Source organism: Papio anubis, chromosome 16 (assembly GCF_008728515.1).
Source record: "Papio anubis isolate 15944 chromosome 16, Panubis1.0, whole genome shotgun sequence".
Taxonomy (NCBI): Eukaryota; Metazoa; Chordata; class Mammalia; order Primates; family Cercopithecidae; genus Papio; species Papio anubis.
This window is the reverse complement of record NC_044991.1, coordinates 78574345-78601194: the sequence shown is the minus strand read 5'-3', so window position 1 is coordinate 78601194 and position 26850 is coordinate 78574345. Positions and strand designations below refer to the sequence as shown.

The following is a 26850-nucleotide window of genomic DNA, read 5'->3' as shown; positions in this document are numbered from 1 at the left end:
TGTCCTGGGCCAGGAATCACGCTGTTATCTCCTGTCAGCAGGATGGCTTTGAAACTCAGGGCCCTCTCAGTGCCACACAGTCCAGCCGCAGAGGGCACAGTGGATCGACAGAGGCAGATGCTTGGGGGACTCCACAGGCCAGGCCAGGGCATGACCTCAAAAATGTGCCGGCCACTGGGCCCGTGAGAAAATCGATTTCTCACCTCCAACCAGCAGCGCTGCCCAGCACCGGGTCATCCTGCAGTTGTTGTGACAGCAAACCCGAGTGCCATGGAAAGGATTGTGAAACCCGGGAGCTGGCTGCCTGGACAGCAGGACACTGCGCTCAGCTCCATGTGCTGGGGGCGGAGGGTGGGGGGGCCGAGGTCGGTGGGGGGCGGGGGTGCAGCCTCATCCTGCGTTTCTCCCCCTCCCGTGCGCCTTGTTGTTCTGTTGTGCTTGGCACCAGCTTGTTTTGGACACAGCACTCCTTTTGCAGGGAGACCCGCGAGATTGCACCCCCTTTGCATGCCAATTGTCTGGCCCAGCTGGCATGCACCCCTGTTCTGAGGGCTGCGTTCCAACTCCCTCCTCCTCCCGAAGATAGCATCCCCGTGGACCCAGCTGGCAGAGAGTATGAGGTGGCCAGGGACGCCCAGGAATTGGGCATGTGAGCCGGCCAGGGCTTCCCTCTAAACAGCAGCAGTGTTTGCATCCTGGCCTGGCCAGGGTGCTCCAGACCGGGCCAGCGGGGCCTCCCTCCTGCTGTGGTTACAGGCTGTTTCTGGGGGTGGAAAACAGAAACCAGCTCTGTGTTTTCCAGGCTGCCAGGGTTCTGAGAAATTCATGCCTCAGCCCAGGAACTGGAACTCCCTGCTCCTGCCCAACCCCTGGCCCGTTTGGAGAAGGGGGCAGCAGCTCTCAGCATGCTAGTTTCCTGTTCTGTTCCGATTAGGGAGAAGGTTCTGAGGATGGCCTTGTGACTCAGAATGCAGACGGCTTGGCTCCATCTAAGAGGGCCACCCCTTTTGGTCACAGGCCCCTTCCCCAGTCCAATCACCCCCAGCTGTGTGATGCCAGAGTGTGCCAGTCTTGGGGGCTCACCCCAAAATGGGCTCTGGCCAGGCCTATCCTGGAAAGAATGTCCTGAATTCAAACTAGATCTTACAGCCCTTGGTTTCTTCTTATCAGAGTTCTTAGCTGTTAAGGGTCCCTTCTGTGAGGCTGGAAGGGGAGCTGGAAGGAAATCAATCAAGTAAATTCCTGCTGGGTGGGTGTGACAAATGGGGTTAGGGCCCCCTCCTGTGGGGTCCTTGAATTTCAAAGAGGGGCTCGCTCACCCTCATGGGGCTCTTAATAGTGATGTTTTCTCACTGAGGTTGGGACCTCTGTTTTGGAAAGTTTGGCATCCTGGCCCAAATTTCTTGCACTTTGGTCAGTTCCACTCAACACATCTACAGAGTGCCTACTGTGTGCCAGGCAGAAAACAAGTCAAAGAGCATTGCTTCGGGCCAAGTGTGGTGGCTCACACCTGGAATTTCAGCACTTTGGGAGGCCAAGGCAGGTGGATCACTTGAGGTCAGGAGTGCAAGACCAGCCTGGCCAACATGGTGAAACCTTGTCTCTAATAAAATTACAAAAATTAGCTGTGTGTGGTGGCACACGCCTGTAATCCCAGCTACTCGGGAGGCTGGGGCAGGAGAATCGCTTGAACCCGGGAGGCAGAGGTTGCAGTGAACCGAGATCGTGCCACTGCACACCAGCCTGGGAGAAAGAGCAAGACTCCGTCTCAAAAAAAAAAAAAAAAAAAAGACAATTGCATTGTTTCAGGACCTTGCACTGTGGTTTGTAGTGTGGCCAGGTGTAGTTATATTCTGTGTGTGGTGGGGGGTGGTAGGGCATGGATAAAGAACACTGGGGCTAGTATGGGCAGGAGAAATAATTAGGTTTAATCAGGTCCTCCTTGAATTTCAGTGGTTAACTCAGGTCACTTTAGGCTGAAGAAAAGCTTCTGTCTTTACTATTAAATGAAATGTTATCAGGAAGGCAGGAATCCAGGGTAGGCCCTGGAGCCAGAACTTCTGGATGTAAAGCATTGCTTGGCCACGTGCTGGCTGTGTAACTCTGAGTGAGGCCCTTCGCCTCACTGAGCCTTGATTTACTGAACTGCAAAATGAGATAAACCATGATAACACTTACCTCATGGGTCATTGTGAACATTGGGTGGGTTAGTACATGTAGACTGCTTAGAACAAGGCCTGGCACAGAGTAAATACCCAGTAGATACCAAATACCACCACTGCCACCACTATCATTATTACCATCACCATTGTCATCTATCAACACCTGCTCCCAGCCAGGTAAATTGGTAGGTGCTGGGTGAATGAAGTGAGGTTCCTGCTCTGTGGTTCTTACGGTCTAGTAAGAAAGAAGAAGAAACACCAGGAAGAAATAGATTTCAGCTGGTGACACATGCCATGAAGAAAAGAAACAGGGTGCCGGGGGAGAGAAGACTTTAGACAGGGGTCATCAAGGAAGGCCTCTCTGAGAGGTGACACTCCTGCCCTAAGTGTGTTAGAATGCTCTCTAGATGTGCCAGGATGCGCAAAAGTACCAGCTTTTATATGGTGGGTGCAAAGGAGAAATGTCTCCTTTTGTCTTCCTTCTCTCCAAATAATCCTTTCCCCACCGCCTTCCTTCCTCCCTCCTTCATTACCTTCTTCTCTCTGCCTCCCTTTCTCGCCCTCTCTTCCTCGCCCTCTCTTCCTTTCCTTTCCTTTAAATAATAAATTGCTTTTATTAAATGCATATAAATATGTTTAAAATATATGACAACACAAACACATACTGTGTACTTACCCCTCCCCCTAACCTTAAAGAACAATAGGATAGTCATTTCCTCTGAGCTCTTCTGTGTAGAAAATGTTTTCTGGCAAATCTTTCAGTTACATTTCTCTAAAAGATGACTTTAAAAAAACAAACAGTTTTCCCCTGATATTGTTATCACACCTAAAAATGAAGAATTCTTTAATATTATCAAACTCAATGTTCAAATTCTCAATTGTCTCATAAATGTCCTAATATTTCTTTTTTTTTTTTTTTTTCTTTTTTCTTTTTTTTTTTTTGAGACGGAGTCTCGCTCTGTCGCCCAGGCTGGAGGGCAATGGTGCGATCTCGGCTCACTGCAAGCTCCACCTCCTGGATTCACGCCATTCTCCTGCCTTAGCCTCCCGGGTAGCTGGGACTACAGGCGCCCGCCACCTGGCTAATTTTTTGTATTTTTAGTAGAGACAGGGTTTCACCATGTTAGCCAGGATGGTCTCAATCTCCTGACCTTGTGATCCACTCGCCTCGGCCTCCCATAGTGCTGGGATTACAGGCGTGAGCCACCGTGCCCGGCCATATTTCTTTTTTTAAAAGTTTGTTTGACTCTGGACTCAAGGAGGGACCAGATATTGTGGTTGTTTGAAATGTCTTTTCAGTTTCTTTCGTTTGCTCATACCCCACATTCATCTGTTCTCTTTGCCATCTTTGTACTGAAGAAACCAGTTTTTCCTGTAGAATTTTCTGTAGTCTGGGTTTTGCAGGTTGCAGTCCCATACTGTCGTCTGATGCGTGGCTCTGTCCTTGGTGTTTCCTATAAGTTGGCAGTCAAATCTGGAGGCTTAATCCAATTCAACTTCAATGCTTTTGGCAAGACTGTCCCATCAGTGTGGCGTGTTCCTCCATCAGGAGGCAGGTGGGTCTGGTCGGCTCATCTCTGATGTTCACAGCCATGATGCTCAGTGATTCTGGATACAATTTCCAACACATCGTCTTCATTCACACCTTAGCATAATTGCTACCCTGCATTTTGTGTTTGCCACTTCCTTTTCATTTTCTTTGTATATTTCACTCATTGTCTTTGCGTTAGCTGTAATTCTTTCCTTTTCTCTGCTGCATAATATTCCATGGTAAAGCCTATTTACCCATTCTGCTGATGGTGGGCATTTGATTGTTTCCGGATTTTTCCTCTTTCTGGCTACAGGACTTTCTGTAGGGTTATCGTGACAAGCGGAGTTGCTCGGTTACAGGTTGTACACACTTCCAACTTTAGCAGACAATACCAAATTGTCTTCTGAAGCAGTTGTACCAGTTTACACTCCCATCAGCAACACATGTGTAATTCATTGCTCTACAACCTCACAAAGTTTGATACTGTCAGATAAATTTTTTCACTTAGCTGGTACACGTAAAATGGTATCTTTCAATGAACAGAAAATATTCATGTGGTTAAATTTATTTTCTGAAAGGTGTAAGTTTTCTGGGTGTAGTTTAGGATGATGTGTCATCAGGTCACTCAGGAGCTTGTTAGAAATGCAAATTTCCACCTCCACCCCAGTCCTGCTGAATTAGAAACGCTGCGGCTGGGGCTCACAGTCTGTGCTTTTACAGCTTTCCAGCTGATTCGGAGGTTCCCGCCAGTTTAAAGCAGTGGGTCAGAAAATCTTTCTCTACTTTGATGTCACAAAGAGATTCTCTTATAGTGTCTTCCAAACTCATTGCAGTCTTACCTTGTACCCTTGGGTCAGTAATCCATCTGGAGTTGATTTTTGTGTCCAGTATGAGGGAAGGTTCTAATTTCACTGTTTGTTGTATGGATAACTAGTTATCAGCAACCATCTATTCAGAAGATGTCATCTGTTGGTGTTATAAGTGTGGGCCTCTTGCTGGGCTCTGGCTTTGTTACATAAGTCAGTTTTTGTCTGTGTCTAGCCAATAACATGCTGTCTTTTTTATGAAATTGACAATAATTGGCTATATCTGTAGGGGTATGATACATACTGTCTTTATTGCAACAACTCTGTAGAAATGCTTAATTTCTGGCAGGTCTAGTCCCAGCTTGTTGTCCCTCAGAAGCATCTTGGCTGTTTGTGGCCTCTGGAGCCAGCTTGTCGGGTGCTGCAGAGTCACATTGAATTTGAAATCTTTATATTCTTGAATCTGTAGCTCAATGAGGGAAAAGTGAACATTGTATTGATTTTTTTTTTTTAAATTTTATGAGACAGAGTCTCGCTCTGTCACGCAGGCTGGAGTGCAGTGGCGTGATCTCAGCTCACTTCGACCTCTGCCTCCTGGGTTCAAGTGATTCTCCTGTCTCAGCCTCCTGAGTAGCTAGAACTATAGGTGCATGCCACCATGCCCAGCTAATTTTTTTTTTTCTGGAGATAGTCTTACACTGTTGCCTGGGCTGGAGTGCAGTGGCGTGTTCTCGGCTCAATGCAGCCTCCGCCTTCTGGGTTCATGGGATTCTCCTGCCTCAGCCTCCCGAGTAGCTGGGATTACAGGCACACACAGATTTTTTGTATTTTTAGTAGAGATGGGGTTTCACTATGTTGGCCAGGCTGGTCTTGAACTCCTGACCTCAAGTGATCTGCCCGCCTTGGCCTCCCAAAGTACTGGGATTATAGGTGTGAGCCACCACACCTGGCCAGTACTGGATTTTTATGGTGTTTTTCAAAGCCTGCTAAAAGTCGTCTTTCATACTAGAAATAAAGAGCCACTTCTCATGAGGCTCACTGTCCTTCCCAGCTTACTGACCCTGCCGCATGGGTTTGAAATGCTTGAGAAACTGGCTTTGGCCCTGTGGTCCACCTCTCCCTCCCCCATGGACACTCAGTGGCCTGAGAGGATGGATGCCCAGGGTTGGGCCATGGAGGGCTTTAGTTAGAAGGCTGGCCCTCCTATCTCTAAATGGCTCAGGTTTCCTGAGGAGCTGCTGCTCTTCAAACCTGCTCCTGCTACAGTCTTTTCGTGGGCAATTTCTAGCTATGTCCTAGTTGGCGTATGAAATAAGCTGGGGATGGAGATATTCACAAACGGAGAAACAATTTCTCCTTCTTTAATTGGACCAAGTGGAAAATGAAGGCTTAGGGTTCCAGACTCCACAGTTCTCGTCCTGACCCTGTTTGCTCAGCAGTTGAATAAGCCTACCAAATGCCAAGCACGGGGCTGGGTGCCCTAGGGGCTGTGGGCCTCTGCAATTTTGGGGCCAGGATTTCACTAGTTAGACGGGGAGATGGGGTGCCAGGCAGGAGTGCAGCATGAGCAAGAGCTCAGAGGCACTGTCTCCTCCTTTGTGACCATGAAACGTGATCCCCAGTTTCCTTGGAATCTGTCTACAGAGCTGAGGACTAGAGCACCTGATGTCCACAAGATGAAGTCAGCACTGGGTTGCCAACACCCAGAAGCCATAGTTGGTTCATTTATTTGTCCGTTCTTTTGTTAAATCATTCATCCAACAGCCATTTACTGCTCACTGCTGGGGTAACACAGCGAAGAGGCTCAAAGTCCTGGCCCTCCTAGAGCTTGCAGTTTAAACATATAAATGATAAAACCAGGCGTGCCAAGTGCTCTGTCAGAAGAGAAAGCAGACTGGGGGACAGGGCATGATGGGGTAGCATGGTGGCCTGCTTGCCGTTCCAGTAAGGGTAGCACCTCAAAGGAGGTGGCATTTAAGAAGAGGTCTCATCAAGAGAGCCCTACAAATGTCTAAGGCAAGAGCAGCAGCCTAGGTAGAGAGAACAGCAGGTGCAAAGGCCCTGGGGTATGAGCAGGCTTGGTGTGATTAGTGTATAGTAAGGAAGACTGTGGACTAGGGGAGAGTGAGGGAGAGAAGCAGATCATCTTCAGTCTTAAAGGCCAAGTGGGATCCCTGGGTCCTGACAGTGGGTGGGTGCTGGCGGCGGCTAGGGAGAGTCGATCAGTGGATCAGGTGGCTCGAGAGAGTCTTTGTCAATGGAACTCCGATGAGGTGGCTGGCAAGTGGGCGTAACACCCAGGCTCCTGCCACCCTCGGGAGTGACCTGAATTTCCCTTTCAGACAGGCCCCGCTGTGGAACCAAGATGTTACACCCTCTCTAGAGAGGATGGCTGCAGATGCCCCTAGGCCCAAAGCCAGAGTCAGACTGATACCACAGGAAGGCCTGGGCTCCGTGAGGTCTAGAAACCCCAGTTGCTGGTGGGTTTGTTGGAAGTGAGCCTACGTTTTCCCCTTCTGCCGGAGAACATTGCCAGTGGAAGCAAGCTGGGGCACCTCCAGTCATTCCTCTCTGCAGCCCAGGCCTTGGCTTTAACTCTTGAAATACACCAGCACCATTTCACCTTTTAGATGTGTATCGGGCTTGGCATAGTGGTCCAGAGGGGGCCAAGCCGCTCTTTGCTTCTTAAATCTCAGTGTCTGCTCCCCGCCACAGGTTACCCAAAGCTAACAACGATGCCAACATCTCGCCCCCATTTCTCTTTGTGTACCATGTGGGTGATTTCTACTGCCCAACCCTGATAAAAGCTAGGGTCTCCCAAGGGACCAGTGTTTGTGCCGAGCTGCATTCGGAGAAACATATTCTTGTCGCCAGGTGGTAACTGAAAACTAATTTCTATCTTCAGGTAGCCTGAGCCACACTGCTCTGCTACGTAATAGCTGCAGAGCCTGGATTTGTTACTCCTCGGAGACTTGGCTTCATCATCTGTGTAATGGGGGCAGTCAGTACCTACTTCATGGGATGACCGTGAGGATTAAAAATATATATATGCAGGCTGGGCGTGGTGGCTCACACCTGTCATCCCAGCACTTTGGGAGGCCAAGGCCAGTGGATCACGTGATGTCAGGAATTTGAGACCAGCCTGGCCAACGTGGTGAACTCCTGTCTCTACTAAAAATACAAACTTTAGCCAGGGGTGGTAGCGGGTGCCTGTAATCCCAGCTACTCAGGAGGCTGAGGCAGGAGAATTGCTTGAACCTGGGAAGCAGAGGTTGCTGTGCTCTGGGAGACAGTTGAAAGCCAGACCTGATTGGAAAAATTCTGGGCAAGTCCTATCAATTAGGAGGTGGTGGTATTCTTTTGCCCAGTCATTCCTCCTTGAGATTTTTACTGAGCACCTACTATATGCTGGGTTCTGTCCTAGGTGCTGGGGATACAGCAGTAGACGAGAGAGATGAGGTCTCTGCCTTAACGAGGGTATTACCAACCAGTGAGGGGTTGGTGTTAAAATGTCACAGGTTTCAAGATACAGGGTTCTGTGATCTGATTCATGCTACTCCCTCCCAAAAAACCAGGACCACAGGAGCCATGCACAGCTGAAAGGCAGTGCCTGTGAAAGCTTGCCTGCGAGGCTGTGACCTGTCTGATGCCAAGCTTCTATGAACATGGCACATGCAAACAGACCTGCTGTGGGGAACAGCAAGATGACATGTGTGAGGTCATGGCGCCTGCACACCTGCAGTTCCTTAGGAACTCGAGGTGAACGTGGTTGCCTGCCTCACATCTTCCTGAGTGGCATCTCCAGTCCCGAAGAGCAGCCTCTGGTACTGCTCTGTTGGCCTCGTGTTGCATGTGGATCTGGGGTTTGAAAGGCGTCATTGAAGTCTAGTGGTGGAGGGTGGGTTGGGAGAGGACAAGGAGGATGCCTTACGGCCCCCAGGAGCTGATTTGCAGGACATGTCCTGTCTGGTGTTGCTTGGTCGGCATCAGATGTATTTCTCTTCCTGGAGCTCAACTCGAGGCAGGTGGCTCCTCTTGCCATCTTGGGGCTTGGTGCCTTCCTGGCCACAAACTGATCTGCCAGTGACACACTCTCCTCCCAGTGAACCTCTTTTACTAGAAACCAGAGTCTCAGAATCACCATGTCTACTCATCCCAAGAGCTGGGGACAGTTTGGCACGTGGTGTGGCATCTTTCTCGTAAGCCCCGAGATCTTGCTCATAAAATGGCTGGTGGCGGGGTGCTTGTGAGTCTGCTGTCTGGGCTGGTTTCCGGAGGCCTCTGGTTTGCAGAGAGCGTCGGTGACTCACACTACTCTGCAGGTCGCCAGCCCAAAGCAGTCGGCACACACTAGGGCGCAGTGAGGCCTGGGAGGGGCCCCTCTCAGCAGGATGTGAAAACGCATCTCTGAGAGCATGGCTGATCTCAGCCCCGCCTACTCTGAAAATGCAGAAATAGCTTCCAAGGTGAAAGTGCTTTGGTGGAAGAGGGTGGACTGGCCGTCATCCATTCAGTCTGTTAACAAGCATCCTCTGTGTGGCGGCTGAGACACACTGCTGCTGCTAATAGAAACAGCTACCACTTTTGGTTATTTCTTAGCTTGGTATAATGCCATGTATATGCATTCCCATATTACAGATGAGAAAAACGGAGGCTCAAGGACTTAAAAGATTGGTTCTGATTCCCAAAAGAAGTAATGTGGTGCAGAGTTATGATGTGTCTTGCACGTTTGAAGAACTTTGCGTGCACTGACTCACTGATTCTCTCTCAAAATCCTTAGAAGCTGGGAATAGTTTTTGCCTGCCTTTAACAGAGGAGGCACAGGGAGGGTTAGGATTTGCCTCAAGTTTCATGAAAGGATGTGGCAGAGCTGGGATTTGGACCCCAGCCATCTGTGTATCCCTGTGACTCTGACCCCATGATGTGAGCCCCTCGCCAGAACAGCTGGAAAAGGGAGGAGCTGTTGACTGCAAGAAACAGAGATTTGAGCCTGATCATGGACGGACAAGCAGGATTCAGATGCAGAGGAAAAAGAGGGCCTCCTAGGCATCAGCCAAGCGATGCAAAGGTGTGGCGGGGGGGATATCACGGTCTGCTCCTTGTTCAACCCCTGCCACAGACCAGCCATGGGATGTTGGACCTAAAATAGAGGGATGCCCGCTTACTTGAACCTTGATGACTTCACTGGCCAGACACCTACCTTGTGAGCATAGACCGAGACTTTGGAGAGGAATGTATTTTGGGGACTGTATCAGTCAGCTCAGGCTGCATAACAAAATATCATAGACTGGGTGGCTTAAACAACAGAAATTTCTCTTCTCACAGTGCTAGAGGCTAGCAATCCAAGACCAGGATTCTGGAGAATCCTGTCAAGATCAGGTTCTGGAGAGGACCTGCTTAGGTCCTGGCTTGCAGACAGTCACCTTTTCTCTCCCATTGTGTTCTCCTGTGAGACAATGAGACTGACCTCTGGTGGCCCTTCTTCTTAGGCCACTAATTCTATCATGAGGGCCCCACCTTCATGACCTCAGCAAGCCCTAATTATCTCCCAAAGGCCCCATCTCCAAATACCATCGCAGAGGGGGTTAGGGCTTCAATATAGGAATTTGGCAGGTGTCGTGGGGGTATAACTCAGTGTGTAGCAGGGACTGTATAGGTGAAAGGTTTGATCAAGGGACAAATCAGGAATGAAGGTTCTGTCTGTGTATCCTGGGAGCTACTGTCTCTTAGGAACACCTGGTGCAGTGTCACCCACGAATACGGTCCTTGCTGGTCACTCCAGGTGGCCTTCGAGTTGCTAGCAGTATGTGCAAGGGCCACGCCTGTGGATCTCACTTGGAGAAATTTAAGACAGAGCCTGGTCCCTGCTCGGATCTTGAGAAATTTCTTTGCAGGCAGCCTAGTGGCTTCTCTTGCCTGTGAATCTGGAAAGTATGGAGGGAGTATGGTTGACATCTCTTATGGGAAATCCAAGACTTAAAATACAAAAGATAGATCCAAAGGTCTGGGGAAGAAACTGTGACATGGCCAGGGATACCTGCTTACAGGACGTGGGCTTGGGTTTGGAAGAATGTGGATGTGTTGGTGGGAGGGGGTGTCCCGTGTTAGGGCTGTGCTGTGAGCTGGTCCTGGCATATGTGAGTAAACATAGAATGATCTGGAAGGTGAACTTACGGGAGGGTGAGATGGAGACTGGGCTGGAAGATTTAGTAAATATCCAGTGAGTTCTTTCCAAGAATCAGGGCCATGTTGGTATTTGAATTTGATCTCTATGGAACCTTTGCACCTTCTCCCAGAAGAGGAGGAAATTGTACAAGTTAGGGTGGAAAGCCTTCTTCCTGCTAATCCACCTGGGAGCGTCTGACTACCCACAATGCCATCGCTCATGGATAAGCAGAGACATATACTCAAACGGCTTAAAAGAAATGTTTGGTTAATTCCTCTCACCCCCAGAGGGGGTTTATGGTATATATCTTCCCCAAAAATCAGGTATTTATTTTATTATCTCATTTGTGATCACAGGCTGATTTGTGGGTTTGAATTACTGTTTGTTTCCTGTGTCTCAATTCAATATAATAAGTGCTTTTCTTTTGCCTTTTTTTTTTTTTTTCCCAAAGGCAGCAAGTTATTTTGCAGGGCTTGCTCTCTTGGCTGATGTTTCTTAGCAGAGGGTTGGGGCTGAGGTGTTGATGAACTGGCTGAAGGACGAGGAAGTAAACTGTGGTTTGTTTAGAATGCTTTCCTGCCTGTGGTTGCTACTTTAGAAGCCGTGTGGTTGCTTGATAGGAGAGGTGCAGCTTAGTTGCATGTAATCAGAAGAAATTCTGCTGAATTGGAGAATAGAAATGGACTGTTCAGGCCCGAGTTCACACAGTCGGTTAGTCCTTCCTTGTCGGGTAGCTTAGTTTAGAGAAAGTTACCAATTGTTTCTCCCTAGATTGTAAGTTGACGTGCAATCATTGCAGAAAAGCAGACAATGGAGACGGTGGTAGCATGTTCTACACTGGCTAGGAGGGGACATCCGACTTGCATTGTAGAACCACAAAACTGGACATCCCTTAGACCAGTGCCTGACTCCCATTGGGTCCACCATGGAGATACACGCAGGGTTTCCCTTAAATTCCATCCCATTGAAACCTGCATGCCTGTGATCTCAGAAGTCTGGGAAGCTAGTTGTATAATTTGTCAAGGAGACAGATTCTTGGGTCTGCACTTTTGTCTGTAAGGCTATTTGTTGACCCCTTGTGTTTTTATGAAAATTATCACCATTGATTAAGCTCATCAGCGAACCACTTCTAATTTACATCCTAAACTATCATCTAGTCCATAGGACCAGTGGGATGACTCACCAGTTTATGCCTGGGGGGTAAAAATGCAAGGCCACTGTATAGATCTTAGGCTGGAACCTTGTATTAGGTTGGCACAAAAGTAATTATGGTTTTTGAAGTACCCCTGTGTCTTTGGGAGGATTTGTAGATGACACTTAAGGACCATGTAGTAAATCTAAATACTGCCTTTTCTCTTGATGTCCCATCTCCATATTACTGACAACTGACTAGCACATTCACACGGATCAAAGGATTCAGCTCCCATTTAAACATGTAGGGAAACAGAATAGTGTTTTTGGTTATTGGAGTGGCCTCTTTTAGACTGGTCTTTGTCTCTTTCTCATCCATCTTCTTTAGGGGACCATATTGTGGGCTTAATAAACACAAGCCAATGAGCCAGCTATAGCATCTCAGAGTCTCGCTCTGTTGCCTAGGTTGGGGTGCAGCGACACCATCTTGGCTCACTGTAACCTCCGCCTCCCGGGTAGCAGAGGTTACAGGCACCTGCCATCACTCCCAGCTAATTTTTGTATTTTTAGTAGAGACGGGATTTCACCATGTTGGCCAGGCTGGTCTCGAACTCCTGACCTCAAGTGATCCACCCACCTCGGCCTCCCAAAGTGCTGGGATTACAGGCGTGAGCCACCGTGCCTGGCCTATAGCATCTCATTTAATCCTCACAGCGACTTTGCCAAGGAAGTGTTCTCTTCCCCGTCTTGTGGCTGAGGAAACTGAGGCTCAGGTACTGTTGAAGTGCTTGTGTTCCAAGAGCTTCTGATGTGAGTCTACATTTTAGCAGAGGCCCCAGGGCAGCGAGAGGATCTTTCAAATTGGGGAAACCCTAGCCTAGGAGTAGTACCCATAGAGCTGGGGCCATATCTGGTCTCTACCCAATGCTAGGAGGCTGTTCCTGGACAAGTTGCCCCATCTTTCTCTGCCTTACTGACTTGACCTGAGAAATGGGACTCTCACCACCACCCCCGGAGATGTCTGTGAGGATGAAGGAAGGCAGAGCGAGCAGCCACCTGCGGAGGAGGGTGTTTGGCGGTGGTCTGGTCTCGAGTTGATTTCAGGCCTCAGTTGAATGAAGACAGGCCCTGCCTCTGTCTTCCACAAAGAAGCTGACAAAGAGTGAAACTCCATGACTAAACAGGAAGCTGTGCCTCCGAATGCTGCAGACAGAGCCATCATGTGATGCTTTCTATTTCTCTGAGAAGGTGACAGCACAGGGCTTGGCTTCTCGAGTCCCCTGAGATAGGGCCATTGTGCCCTCCACCCCCATATTAACACTGGGTACCATGCAGTTTGGTGGTCAAAGGTTTGGAGAGAGAACTCATGTTCTGCCTGGATGGTCTGAAAAGCCTGGTCCCTGGGTTTCCAACTAGATTTGAACGACTTCTCCAAGGGTATGACTTCAGACCAGTGCATGACGCCCGAGATCCACTTAAGTGCTCCTTAAATGAGTAGATACGAATAAAGTGAAAAATGTGTTGGTCATTACCGAACTTTAGAGCTGTCCACTGAGCAAAACAGGGAGTGGAGGGAGTGGCGTGCTCTAACATAAGTTCCAACAGGATCACCCTGCTGTGTAGGGCCGGGGGTAAGCAGTGGAGGTTGTTGGTTTCTGGCTATCTGGGGGTCAATCCAGAGGCATGTATGGGATGTGTGCTGTGAACAAGGAGTCAGGGAACACACTTAGGTTGGCCTGACAAACTGGAAGGAGAGAATGTGTTTCCCACCATGGGAACAGGTGAGACAGGGGAGGAGAGGAGGAGCAGGGGTGAGGATCTGGAGATTGGTTTTGGCCCTGTGAAGTTTAGGAGTGATGGTCTGGGTTAAAACTATTAATGTGGCCATCGTCAGGGTAGAGGTGGTATTTTAAGGCCCTGAGTGAATTATCCGACAGTACTGTCTGCTCTTGGACTTGGAAGAAGTCAGTTTTGAGTGGAGACTGGGCAGTTTAGTGTGGGAGCTGCCTCAGGGCCACATCCACCTGGAAATGTTTGCTTTGGGAGATGGCCTGAGATGCATGGTCAGAAAAGGAGGAGAGATGAAGTGCTGCTTTTGCCCCAGGGCAGCAGTAGCCAACCCCAACTAGACAATTCCTGTTGGAGCCCAACATTTGGAAATCCAGGCCTCTGACTGCACAAGTGCTAAAAGGATCTCATTTATTGAGCGTTCTGTCGCCCTTGAAGATGAGATTTCAGGGAGCTTACGCCCCTACTTGAAAAAGCATCCTAGTTTACTTGACATTTCTAATAAGGCTGCATTACTCCCTGTAAGAAATTGGACTCAGAAAATATTTCTAAATCAGGCATTTGGAATGGACTTGGGTATTTCAGTTGGGCCATTGAAAGGGGATTGGGAAGACAGGTGTTTTGAAAGCCACAGGCATTGTACAGACATAGAGAGGGGTTTATTTACAATAGACTCCACAGGTCTCATTCTCTTCAAGTGCCTTTGTCGGTCTGATAGGGCAGGAGCTTTTTTCCATTGTTGACAAAAAACAGGAAGAAAATGTGCAGTTTTATGAATTTCCCTGACCACTGAGGTGATACCACTAGTAAGAAGGAAACTAGGGCCCAGTTTAGTATCTGTAGATGCCTGAAGGCAGATAACAGTTGAGTAGATCTTTAATGAAATTCTAATTTTCCTTTGACTGCAGCAGAAACTGGCTTTTTAATTTTCTCTTTGTAGTTGGCCATGATTTGAAACCCCACAGCAGCCCTTCTGTCCAGCTTGAACACACTGCCCTTGATCCCGCACCCCACATAATGTAATGCACTTTGCACAGAGTCCCTCATCTCCATGATTATTACCCTAGGGTTGGGTTACTTCTGGCACAAATGCGAAGATGTTGCAGAATTTTGGCTTGAACTACAGCCAAAGGGTTAAGTTCCCTCCTGGGCTTGGATGATACTGGCATGAGTTGGAAGCGTAAGAGAGATCAAAGGTGATTTTTTTTTTCTTCTCAAAAATGATTTTGCAAATCTTTTTCAGAGCTGATAGACACACACCTTAGCTGGATACAAAACATATTATGAAACAGAATGACTGTGATCTTTGATCCGAGAAATCAAAGTTAAAGGTAATTGATATCTTCTGCTTCTCCTTTTGTTTTCCAGCTGTGTGTTTCCTTAACTTGAATTTTTTAAGTATAAGAAACCTTGACAAGCTGAAGGCCCTCTCTTCTCATTCTCCTGCTCTTAAGGGCTAGACCCCTCCACTTCGGAAGTGGACACTCCTGGGGACCTCCCTGAGAATCTCAGGGTTGGGCGGGAGAAGGGGGGATGAGGCCCCGGTAACTTGCATGCTCCCCGATTCCAGGGCTGGCCTGCATGGAAAAATGCAGCATCGTCTTTGGAGCCTGCTCCTTTTTGGTTTTGCACACTTGGTTGTGGGTGTCCAGTTAAATGAGGCTCTCCATCCGTGGCGGGCGTTCTGCCCTGGGGAACAGCAGAGTGGGCAGGGAGGTCAGAAATCCCTACCTAGAAAGCCACTCAGGAAGCCCCACCCTGTGCTTAGGGCACTTCCAATCCTGATTCCCTCAGCTCAAGGTTTCAGCTCCTCCCGGGGGCTTCCTTGTTGTGGCTTTTGAAGTCGCATGATTTTGCTACTTGGTTTCTGGATTTGAAATCAGCCCCTTGAACTGCTTCCCAGGGTGCTCGGCTGAGCCCCTCACCCAACAGATGCACCTTGCTGGGCCTCCACAGAAGAGCCTGGCAGCTAAGACGACCCTACCGTGCAAGTTTCAGGAGGCCCTGGGGGTGTGAAGTCCAGATGAGACATTGAGGAAGGTTGCATTACCTCTCTGTGCCTCAGCTTCTTAGATGCTGTTGCTGTTATTTAATCTTCTCCATATTCTAATTGGAATAAACCAGTACACACAGTGCCCAGACCACCTTAGAGCTTATATTAGCACACCCAGGGGAGCTGACACTTCGGAAGCACGATTGCCAGAGGATGGGGCCTGCTGAGATGAACCCCTACTTCCCTGTGGCCGAAGGAAGCCCTGGGGGGAGGGGCACATTCTCCAACCATCTGCCACTCTCCGGCCTCGGGACTTCACGTCTGAGGAATCAGGATAAAAATGCAAGTAAAGTATCAGTGCTGAGGTTGTAAGCCCCTCAGGGAACTTGTCGAAGGGCGGTGCCTTTTTAATGTGTGTCTTGGGCTTGGGGACTTTGGCAAGCCAGCGGGCTCAGGCCTGTGACTGACTCTGTAGCTCTGACCAGTATGACCTGGGAGGGGATTTACTGCTGCTGCATCACTCTTCAGACCCCACCCACAGTTTCCGGCTACAGTCCTAGTAAGGGTTTTATGTTCTTTTCACTGAGCCTCACTCAAGTACGGCCAGGTTTCTCTGGAGAAGAGGAACACTGGGAAGTTACTTAGTAAGTGCAAAGCAGAGGTCTGGGAGAGCTCTGTCTCAAGTAACAGGCCTTTTCACAGTTTTGAGACGTCAGAGGGGAAGAGCCGGGCACGGTGGCTCACGCCTGTAATCCCAGCACTTTGGGAGGCCAAGGCAAGGTCAGGAGTTTGAGACCAGCCTGGCCAACATGGTGAAACCCCGTCTCTACTAAAACCCTGCATGGTGGCAGGTTCCTGTAACCTCAGCTACGCTACTTAGGAAGTTGAGGCAGGAGAATTGCTTGAACCTGGAGGCAGATTGCAGTGAGCTGAGATGGCACCACTGCACTCCAGCCTGGGTGACAGAGGGAGACTCAAAAAAGAAGTCACGGGAAGGCTCAAGACCAGCAGGCCTGGTTGCTTAGGGAACTTACCTCTTGGCCTTCAGAGTCACTTCCCCTGAGGACAGTTAGGACCAAAGGCAGAAGAGCGCAGAGAGGAGTTCATGTGCTTTCAGCTTCACGCATCCTGACCCGAGCATGTGGGGGTCATGGGAGTGAATTCAGCAAAGCACTGCAAGGCAGAGAAAACAGTCAGTGGTGACTGGGGGTGGTGCCTCGGGCCCCCTCTTGGCTCTCAGATTCTTTGATTTGGCCTGGAGAATGCAGCCCTCTCGATTCCCATTCCAAGCTTGAGGAGTGTCTTTCTGGCCATGGCTTTGTGGCTGGGCCCAGGCTCTCGTGGGCACTCACGTGGTCTCACCAGATTTTAGAAAACATGCTTGAGGTTTGAGCGAGAAGCAGGACCCAACCTATCCGCTCCTTCCTGTTGCTGCTTTCTCAGGGGATTCAGTTCCAAAGTCAGCAGTCAAAGGGAAAGGGCCTAGAGTGAAATTCACCCTTGAAAGTCCTTTAAATTGCACCTGAAGTATTCATACATCTGTGTTGTTTTCCGCATGTAATCCTGAGCAGCCATCCTGCTGCAAACTGAAGTCTGGGAACCTCTGAGCTCTGGCAAAGGAAGGGAGGAGAAAGTAGATGCAGGTGCCTGGGCCTTTTAGCAAAACAGAAAACTCCTAGGGCAGAATGGGATCTAACAGAAGTCAGTTTTAGCTTTTAGAAATCCAGTAAGAGGCACTGGCTTCCCCAGATGGCCACCCTCAAAAAGCAGGCAAAGAGAACACCCTGCTTTTTCTTCTTTGCCATTAGCATATATATATATATATATATACTAGGAGCTGACAAACTACAGTGCTTGGGTCAATCCTGGCCCCCAGCCTGTTTTGGCAAATGAAGTTTTACTGGAACACATCTATGCCCATTTGCTTACTGTCTGCGGCAGCTTTTATGCTACACTGGCAGTGCTTAGTAAGTGAGAAAGAGCCCACAAAGCTGAAAATATTATCTGGCTCTTTCCAGGAAAGTTTGTGGACCCCTGGTATATCATCTTTTTATGTCTGCAGCCATTTTTATTAGAATACTAATATCCTTCTTACTGAGTGGAAACACCTCTTTATAAATGACTTTGTCATATATACTGAAAATGTTACACTATGTTTTGTGCGTAATTTTTATGTACTTAAGATCAGTTCACTTTTTCCTCTCCGGTTTCAGGCTTAGTAGTCACCCTGAGATCATTCTCCATCAGCCTTTTCAGCAGGACACCTCTCTGTAAGGATGATCAGAGGTCGAGAGCACCGTGGCAGACTCACAACTGCTGGCCTCAATTCTGTTCTGAGAAAGGGACGCTTTCTCCAGCAGAGCACTTGCCTTCATCACACGGCCTCTCTCTGCTGGCTAGGCAGAGTCTACTGTAGCCTTCCCCTGACTTCACGCAAATGACACAGAGGATTCTGGGATCCCCAAAAGAAAGAGGATCAATACTGTACAAGTTAATTAAATGGGCCCTGAGTTCAAATCCCAATCCCCCGTCACCTGCTAGAGTGTTGATCTGCCTATCTCTATTTCCCTATCTATAAAATGGGGATAATGATATTACTAGGAGCAGTGTGAGAATTAAATAATAGTCCCTGGCACTGTATAGTCCCTGGCACACAGCTCTCAGGAAATGTGAATGGCTGGTATTCTTTTGTAGAGAGAAAGACTCCAAACAAGTAACAGATCAGCAACCCATTTGTCAATCGAATGAAAAAGGAAAATCAGCTTCCTTAAACTAAGGGACCTAGGCTGATGGTGCAGGGTCCTTGGGGTGGGCTAATGCAAGCATTAAGCACCTGCTGTCTGCATGGTGCCATGCATGAGTAGGGCTACTTGAAAATTCAGTACTTGCTTTTGGAGGGAGTGAGGACACTATGGCTGGAATGTGGGGCAGCTTCCAGCAAGGGGCAGCATTGGACAGGGGTAAGCACTGCACCTGGCCCCATTTGGGAACAGGTAGGAGGAGAGGTACAGTTGCTAGCCTAGGGTAGATTATTGGAGGTCTAAAGTGCTGATGGCAATGATACAGGAGAGTGGTTCAGCACCCAAACCTCAGAGGCCGACTTGGGGAGGCCAGTCCTGGCTGTGACCTGAAGTTTCCCAATCCCTTTCTAAGCTGCTGTGTTCTGTTCATAAATCACATGTTGAGTACTTCCCATGCACCAAAGCATCATCTAAGCATCATCTAAGGGATATGAGGGGAAGGAGAGCATCAACGCAGCAGGGGATAGTGAGGAGACGGGAGTGCGACTGGGCTGAGGGTGGCCACCAAGGGGGGCTTTGCCAAGGAGACTGAGCCTTGGGTGATGTGAGTGAGAAGGAAAAGCGTTAGACTGGGGAAAGCATGATGCTACCCAGAGGAGCAGCGTGAGGAAGGTGACACAACAGGAGAGAACAGGGCTGAGTCGGGGACAGACAGAGACCAGGAGAAATGGCAAGGTGAAAGGGCACTGGGGTTCCCCTGCACCCTGGTACTCGAGTCTACAAATGTGGGGCCTCCCTGTGGACTCTGCATGAAGTGGTTGAGACGAGACCCTCTCTCAGAACTTAAAGCCCAATGTAGCTCTACTCTGTCACCACCACCTAGCAGGCATTTCTGTTCTAGAACTTTCTCCTTGTTGGTAGTCAGGGGAGCAGGCGCCGAAATTTCAGAAAGAGGAGGTTCCTACCCAGAGAGGTTTGGGCAGGAGTTGAACTCAGGGCCCCCTCACCACCCCCAATAGCAAGAAGGTCTAAGTGCATAGGGTTACTGGACTTTCCAGATGCAACTCTTCACATCTACCTGAAAGTAGCTCCCAGAAAGCAGGACCATTTCCATCCAAGGGGAGGGAAACACACTTCTGTCTGCTTGAAAGATTCCCTACTTCCCGTCCCCTGCCCTAGCCCTGTGTTCTGAGAAGGGAAACAGCCCTTCCAGAGGGCTTTGGTGCCAGTGTCTCTGCCTACCAGCTATTTTTAGAAAGCTGAGGCTGTGGAAAGTTTTCATTAAGGATCCACTCCTCTCACTTCCTAGGTTGAGAAAACAGGAAGCCCTTTGGAATCCGGGCTTTGAAAAGCTTCACATGAAGCTGCCCCGACCCCACCTGCCCCAGGCATTCAGCTTTCGCTACATGAGAGTCCTGTACAGCATGGTCAGCTCGTCACCCCTGCAGGAAGCACTGAGGGTCCGGGCTGACAGTCCTTATGCAGCTTCTGGTTTAGGGCCCCTGGGAGTCAGCTGTTACCAGGTACACAGTAGATGCCCAACTAGTGCTGGTTAGCTAAATATATGAATTCGTCCTCTACATTCCTATTAGTGAATCCATTTCCACATGTTGGAAAAGTTATACATAATGTATGTATTTCGAATACATATCTAATACGTATATACTGGTCTACAAACCAACACTGGCTGTACACTGGGCACTGTGATCTTTACTTGCATTATCTCATCCAAGCACCTCAGCAACCTGGGAGGTAATATTTTTAGATGCAATTTACAGATGAGGAAACTGAGGCACAGAGTGGTTATGTCACCAAGGCAAGGTTCACCAAGCAAGGAAGTGGCAGAGGTGGAATTCTAACCCTGGCTGGCTCTAGAACCTGACCTCTCATGCCCATGCTTGTGGCATGCCTGACGTTCTGGCACAAAACAAAGCCGATGGTTGCAAAGCACAGAATTCAGAGTCTACCATGAAGCGTAGGGATTTTACTGACCATCCCAGCCACTAGCCACTGAACACCAGGCACTGTGCTGGGCGCTATCACGTATGTGAATGGTTAGCATCCTCACAACAGCCTGAAAAGATATGTGCTATGATTCCCACTTTACAGTTGAGCAAATTGAGGCACGGAGAGGTAACGTCATACAGCCAGAGAAGGAGCTGAGAATCAAACCCGGTTCATTCAGCTCTTTGCATTCCCCCGCCTCTCACTGTTATGGAGGTTGCAGACCATCTGGGCAGGGGTTTTCCAGGGAAAAGCACCCTGAACCTAGGAGGGCCCAGCTTTGACCATGAAGAGACTTTGGGCAGCTCTGAACATTTAACCCTCAGTGACAATGTAACTTAAGCCTAAGGTGAGAAAAGGAAGTAGGAGGAGGTGTGGGAAGAATTCAGTGTCAGAACCAGGAAATGGAAAATGAACCTGCCTTTGATGGGACTCCCAAAGGGGTTTACATCCTCATCCCTTCCACCCCACAACTAGTCAATATGGTCTGCCTGCAAAACTGATAGGTGTAGGCATACCTCAGGGAGCATGCCTCACGGAGGAGCTGTCACCAATAGCACCTTCTTCTTTCCAAGAATGTTTCAGGGAACCTATTTGCAGGATCCACTATCCTAAGATCTCACCCAGTAGCCAAGGCGGGAGAAGGTAGCTTGCTTCTTGATGCCAGTGACTGGTACTGCTCTTGGTTCCCTGCTAGGAACTCCACACATACTTCTGGGGAGGGGGGTGACCAAATTTTCCAGAACTGGCACATGATCCTTCACTTGGTTGTGCTGAAATGGAAACTATGTTTCTGTTGATGGCCAGTCAGTCTCTGGGGGGCCCTCACTTGCTCTTTGTAAGGGTTCCTCTTTTGAGAACTGTAAGTTTTATGGATCAAGAAAGAACCATGTTTTATCAGACTTAATAGGCATTTTCTGGATGTGGAAATAGTGGAAATAGTTTGGTACACAATAGAAAGCCTCAAGCACATGACATCAAATGCAGAAGAGGAGAAAGTTACTTCAAACATGCCCTATGGCTCAAATCCATTTCTGCCACAAAGATTTGAAAAAGTTACCATTTGAGCAATTTTCACTAATAGATCTTTAGCACAAAATATTGTCTGAAAAAAATATGATGTAGGAAAGCATTCCTTATATTAAAAATTGTCAAATATACAATCACAAGGAACAAAAAAAAAAAAGTATGTAAATAGATAGAGATGGGCAGAGCGGTTCATGCCTGTAATCCCAATACTTTGGGAGGCTCAGGTGGGAGGATCGCCTGATCTCAGGAGTTCGAGACCAGCCTGGGCAACAGAGTGAGACCCTGTCTCTACTAAAAATTTAAAAAGGTAGCCAAGTGTGGTGGCGTGTACCTGTAGTCCCAGCTACTCAGGAGGCTGAGGCTGCTAGGAGCCATGATCATGCCATTGCACTCCAGCCTGGGTGACAGAGCAAGACCTTGTCTCAAAAATAAATAGCCTGATAGAGGTTCTAGAAAGCGAAAAACAAATAGCCCGATAGAGGGTCTAGAAAGCGAACCTGATGCATGTTCTTGGTGCCCTCTCACTCGCCCCATTCTCTCTCTCTCCCCCTCCTCTTTTCTTTTGTAGTTAATGAAATTATCAGGAAGGAGTTTTCAGGACCTCCTGCCAGAAATCAGACGTAAAAGAAGCCATTATAGCAAGACACCTTCTGTATCTGACCCCTCGGAGCCCTCCACAGCCCCTCACCTTCTGTCTCCTTTCACGTTCATCTCCCAGCCTGGAGTCCACACGCGGATCAATGTATGGGCACTAAGCGGACTCTCGCTTAAGGAGCTCGCCACATCCCTCTAAACACCAGAGAGAACTCTTCTTTTTGGTTTATGTTTTAAATCCCAGAGAGCATCCTGGTTGATCTTAATGGTGTTCCGTCCAAATATTAAGCGCCTGCTGACCAAAAGCACATTCTGCACAAGACAGGACACTGGAACGCACCTGAGAACAGAGTGACTGGAGCTTGGGGGGATGGGTGGGGGACAGAAGATGTGGGCGCTGTGATTAAACCCCAGCCCTTGCGTTCATTTTTCCAGGTCACAGATACAGCTCCTGTACCTTTTGAAGGAAAGGAGTTCTCAGAGCAACCAAAGGAACGTGATCCAAGAGCCCAGCTTACAGGCTGAAGAAACCCAAAACCCTCTTGATAGAGGTAGAAACTGAACTGTCAGTCCTTAGAGCTCGCCCAGTCCATGCCACAACTGGGCCACGGCTAAAGCTTTATTTTTGAATTCTTATTCCAAAACCAAACTGTCTTGCCCGGACAAGATCACCTGTTAAGACTTCTTGGCGTTAAGTTATGACATGTATATGCGTTTGTTATTATTATTATTTTTTTCTGCTTTAAAAAGCTGGCCAGGGCACCTAGCACTGGAGCTATTTTGGCGAGCTGTTCTTTAACCCCTGCAGCACGCAGTCCTGCTAACACAATTTCCATAGACTTGGGGGGCTGACCCAGGCTGCAGAGAGCAAGCACCTGTCTGCTGCAGCTGTACAACCTGGATGCTTTGCAAGGTTCCGGCTTGCTTGCTTCCTAGCAGCCGGAGTGCGTTTCGGTAAAGCAGTGGAGAATCTCAAGCATGTGCATTTAATTGAGGAATAGCAGAAGGGCTAAAGCAACCAAGAAAAGAAGTGCGGGTATTTTTGTTAAGTAAAACAGCCCAAGTGCTTCTGGAAGTGGGTGTCTACCAAGATAGAGGAAAAGGGCTGAATTCCCTCTATCCTAAATTCAAAGTGGGACAGTCGAGCTCAGGATGCGCTTCCCAGCTTCACTGGTTAATTTGACCTGAACGTATTTAAAGACCCTTTCTGCCCCTGAAGACCTATTCGCACTAGAATTCTAACACGAAGAAGTCTACTCGAATGCATCCTTTAGTTTGAATGAGCTCTGTTCAGACCAGTTGTATGTTACATATGATTTCCTTCCTCCCAACTGTTTCCACTGAGCGCACCCATAGTCTCCCCTAGTCTTCCTCTGTGGGTGCGATTTTTGTGATTTTTACAAACAAAACCCTTGCAGTTCTTGGCAGGTGTGTGTCTGTTGGCATTTGCTGCAGATACCCCAGGACGGGTGGGGGGATTCATTTTTAAGCCATTCAGTTGTTTCCTCAATAATCCACAACACAGTGAAAATATTCTTAGCACTCAGACTGGACTTACAGTGTTTTCTCAGTCCAGTCTGTAGGCAGAAGGCCTCAGAAGATAGTCGTGGCCACTCAGTGCCCACTGTGGGCCTTGTAAGTCCTGGCTCTGCCGTCAAGGTTACCCAGAGGCAAAAGCTTCCTGGGAGCGGGGCCAGGAGTGGTTGGCACTCCAGATAGAAGACAAAATGCTCAGATTCGGGCCTGTGCACTTGTATGCAACCTGTTGGTCAATGCCTAGCATTTATTTTTCCCTAACAATGGACAACCTTTCCCTCCCCCACCCCTAAGCTCAGAGTTTAGGAAAATTCTCTTTTAAATAAACAGAATGCCAGTAAGAGGTTGACCCCCACCGTAGAACTTCTGGGATGCTAAATACTTCCTCACGAACAAAATAAGTTCCTTATACTAGCAGCTTCACCTAGAGAATTCTGTCTCCGGCAATATGAATTTTTCTCTCCAGCAATATCGACTTCACTGGGGAAAAGCTAGGAGTGTGTGGTGAGTGATTTGTTCTCCCTTGACCTGGCTAGGAGCCATTTTTTATACATGAGGGAATTTGAGCTTTCCTCAGTTATCTGAATGTTTTACCCAAGTGCCTTCCTGCTATTGTAGCAAAGTAGCTCAGCTTCCTTGTCCACAGGGTGAAAAAGGACTAATCCATTTTCCATCAGTTTTCTAACTATGTTAGCAAAAAGGACCTCCTGGTAGCTCAACCTCCTGTATGCATGTGTGTGTGTAATACACACACAAATAAACCCCTCTGTTTTTCTAAGACATCTTAGCTGGATATTATAGGAAGCACTTTCATAAACAACTGTACCAAATAGCAAAGGAAAGAGAAACAAAAGCATTAGATTTGAGACATAAACAGGCAAGAGAAAGTGTATTAGGAACTGACAGCTATCAAGGAAGTTTTGTCAGTTACAAATGCTAGGAGGAAATTTTGCCAAGAAGGATGGCTCATGAAATATTTCCAGTATGGGAAGAGGCAATAAGATCCTCTAAGAGAATGAGAAAGTAGGGATGTATAAATGGTAAAGATGGGCGTGTTGCAGGTGTGTTAGAAGGATCTCAGTTAAGTGAAGGTTTGCACTTGCTACATCTAAGTTAATGTAAATATGTAGCACTCTGACAGGTCTACCATGTTGCTGAATGTAGTATATTTCCAAAGTTTGCAAGTCTTCCTGTATTGTAAAAAAATGCTGCTGCTTGATAATATGTATAGCAATCCAGATTAATTAGTATGTTATTAAATTTTATTTTCTTACCTGTATTTTTATGCTTTTTACCTGTCCTCAAAATATTACACCCCTGTTGGAATTAGATTTATATTTATAAATGGTCAGAAATCTTTTTAAATGTCTCTTTTTACACATAGGTTGATTTTTTTTCTTAAGATAAATGATGTATTCTTGAAACATTTGTTAATTATTCCAGGAAACAAAAAATCCATATAATAAAACTCCCACTCAGAGCCTATTGGTCACCTACCTAGAAGACAGCATCTCAGGAGAAAGAATGGCTTCATGGAAGAAGGAACCACCTTTTTCTTGCTCAAGAATTATGCTGACTTCAGCCCTGAGCCTGGATCTGGTCACTGAGAATCATCAAGTGTCTAGATCCCCCCAAATAAGTAATCTAGTAGGTGGTTTTGATTTTAAAAAATTGACACCAAAACCCTGCCTGCATTGTAATGGAATTTGAAAAGAATTCATGTTCACAGAACCCTACGTTCAGGCTAATATTTACAGAGGGGACCAAAACTAAATCCTGGTAGATAACTCCTGTATGCTTTATCCAAAGGACATCCACAGTTTTCCAGCATAGACATAACCAAGGATGAATTGATTCCTTCAAAGAACTGGGAGGCACTGATATTGCATTTTTTGTTTACATCCAGTAGCCAGGACGCCTCAGTGAGCCAGTCTTGGGCAGAGGCTGTCACATTTAGGCAGATCAGGAGTTGATATGTTCTAATTCTCACTCTGGACTACGGTGAAACTGAATTTATCATGTCAAAAAAAAAAAAAAAAAAAAAAAACTTTCCAAGTGCTTTCTATTGCTCAGAAATGAAAGAATGTTTTCGTTTCAAGTTTACAAGAGGCATGGATGGAGTTGTGACGTTCTTGACAAGCTGGGCTAACCTTTCCTGAACTCGTTTCCTGGAGGCAAGGTGCTCGGTGACCCAGCGCATCTTAACCTTGGGTCTCCTAGGCTCAAGGCTAGGGCATTACGTTTCATGGAACCAAAACAGCCAGTTGCATAGCAAGTATTTTCCTGCATTCCAATTAAATGCTTAAGAAAAAGCAGCATCATATAAAAATTGTGATCATAAACATCCATTTCCCTCAGCTTTTGTGAGTGCCTTGACTTACAGCCAACATCACTGTTTAACTCAGTCTGTTTAAAAACAAACTTTTCTGGTGGTTGGTAACAGAGAGTTTCTCCCTGAGCCATCAGGGTCCTGAGAGCTGGAAGTGAAAGGGTTAATTAACATTCTGCCTTTATGCAGCTGTTGGCTGACTAGAATAAACTCCCTGCTGAGTTCAAACTTTGAATGGAATGGATGCAAATGATGTTGTTTCCATTAGAGCAGGTGCTCACAGCATTCTGATTGGCCTGAGCAGACCGAGGCTATGGCTTTTGGAACAAGCTTAGCATCCTGGACATCTTGTCAAAGAACCTCACTCACCCACTATGGCCTCTACAGCCCTCAGAGGAGAGAAAACCAGTACAGTTCTCCAACAAGCAGAGGTCTCTCCAACACGGTGGTGCTGGCAGGCTTAGGTTTAGACAATCCTGTTAAAGGCGTTTGAATACATCACATTCCTATGCAAATGTTTTTAATCTCCAGTTTAATGTAGTTTATTTTTCCTATATGTAAAGTATTTTTATACGACTTGTATCATGATAGTTTAGCAATAAAACAGTTGGAAGCAACAGCTACTTTGGTGGATCTTTCTTTTCCGGAGAGGCTACTCAAATATCCCCTTTACATTTTGGGCTCCCTCAGCAAGGAACATTTTGTGTGTGCACATACGTGTGTGCGTTTACTCCTCGTCTCAGCCCTAGGAGGTAGGTATGGTCACGCTGTGCTTGTGACTCAGGCTTAGAAGCCACTTGTCGGAGGTGGCAAAGCCACATGGTCAACCTGAATTTGATTCTCTCCAGCACAGCTCTGCTGTAATCTGTGCCTCTAGACTACTTTTGAGGTAGCATATTCATAAAGGTGATTTATGATGCCCACCTTAGACCAGCTTTCCAAGGGTCCCGAAGCATTCAGTCAACTGGGCCAAGCCAGCCACTTGGAAGGCAAAAGCTACCATTTTTATTTGAGCATCTTGCAAAATATCAAGGTTAAAG

General features: G+C 47.6%; 1 protein-coding gene across 4 annotated transcripts in view; it reads left to right on the top strand.

Annotated features, from left to right (window-relative positions):
• NFATC2 (nuclear factor of activated T cells 2) overlaps positions 1-26433 on the top strand; it is a 157186-nt gene extending 130753 nt beyond the window's left edge. For 2 of the 4 annotated variants that reach the window (XM_017944690.3, XM_003904605.5), the window contains exons 10-11: positions 14828-14915; positions 21920-26433. In XM_017944690.3, coding sequence (XP_017800179.1) covers positions 14828-14871 — 44 coding nt within the window. In that variant the 3' untranslated portion in view covers positions 14872-14915; positions 21920-26433. The remainder of the gene's footprint in view (positions 1-14827; positions 14916-21919) is intronic. The other 2 variants (XM_017944688.3, XM_003904606.5) reach the window with 1 other exon arrangement.
• The last annotated feature ends 417 nt before the right edge of the window (positions 26434-26850 follow it).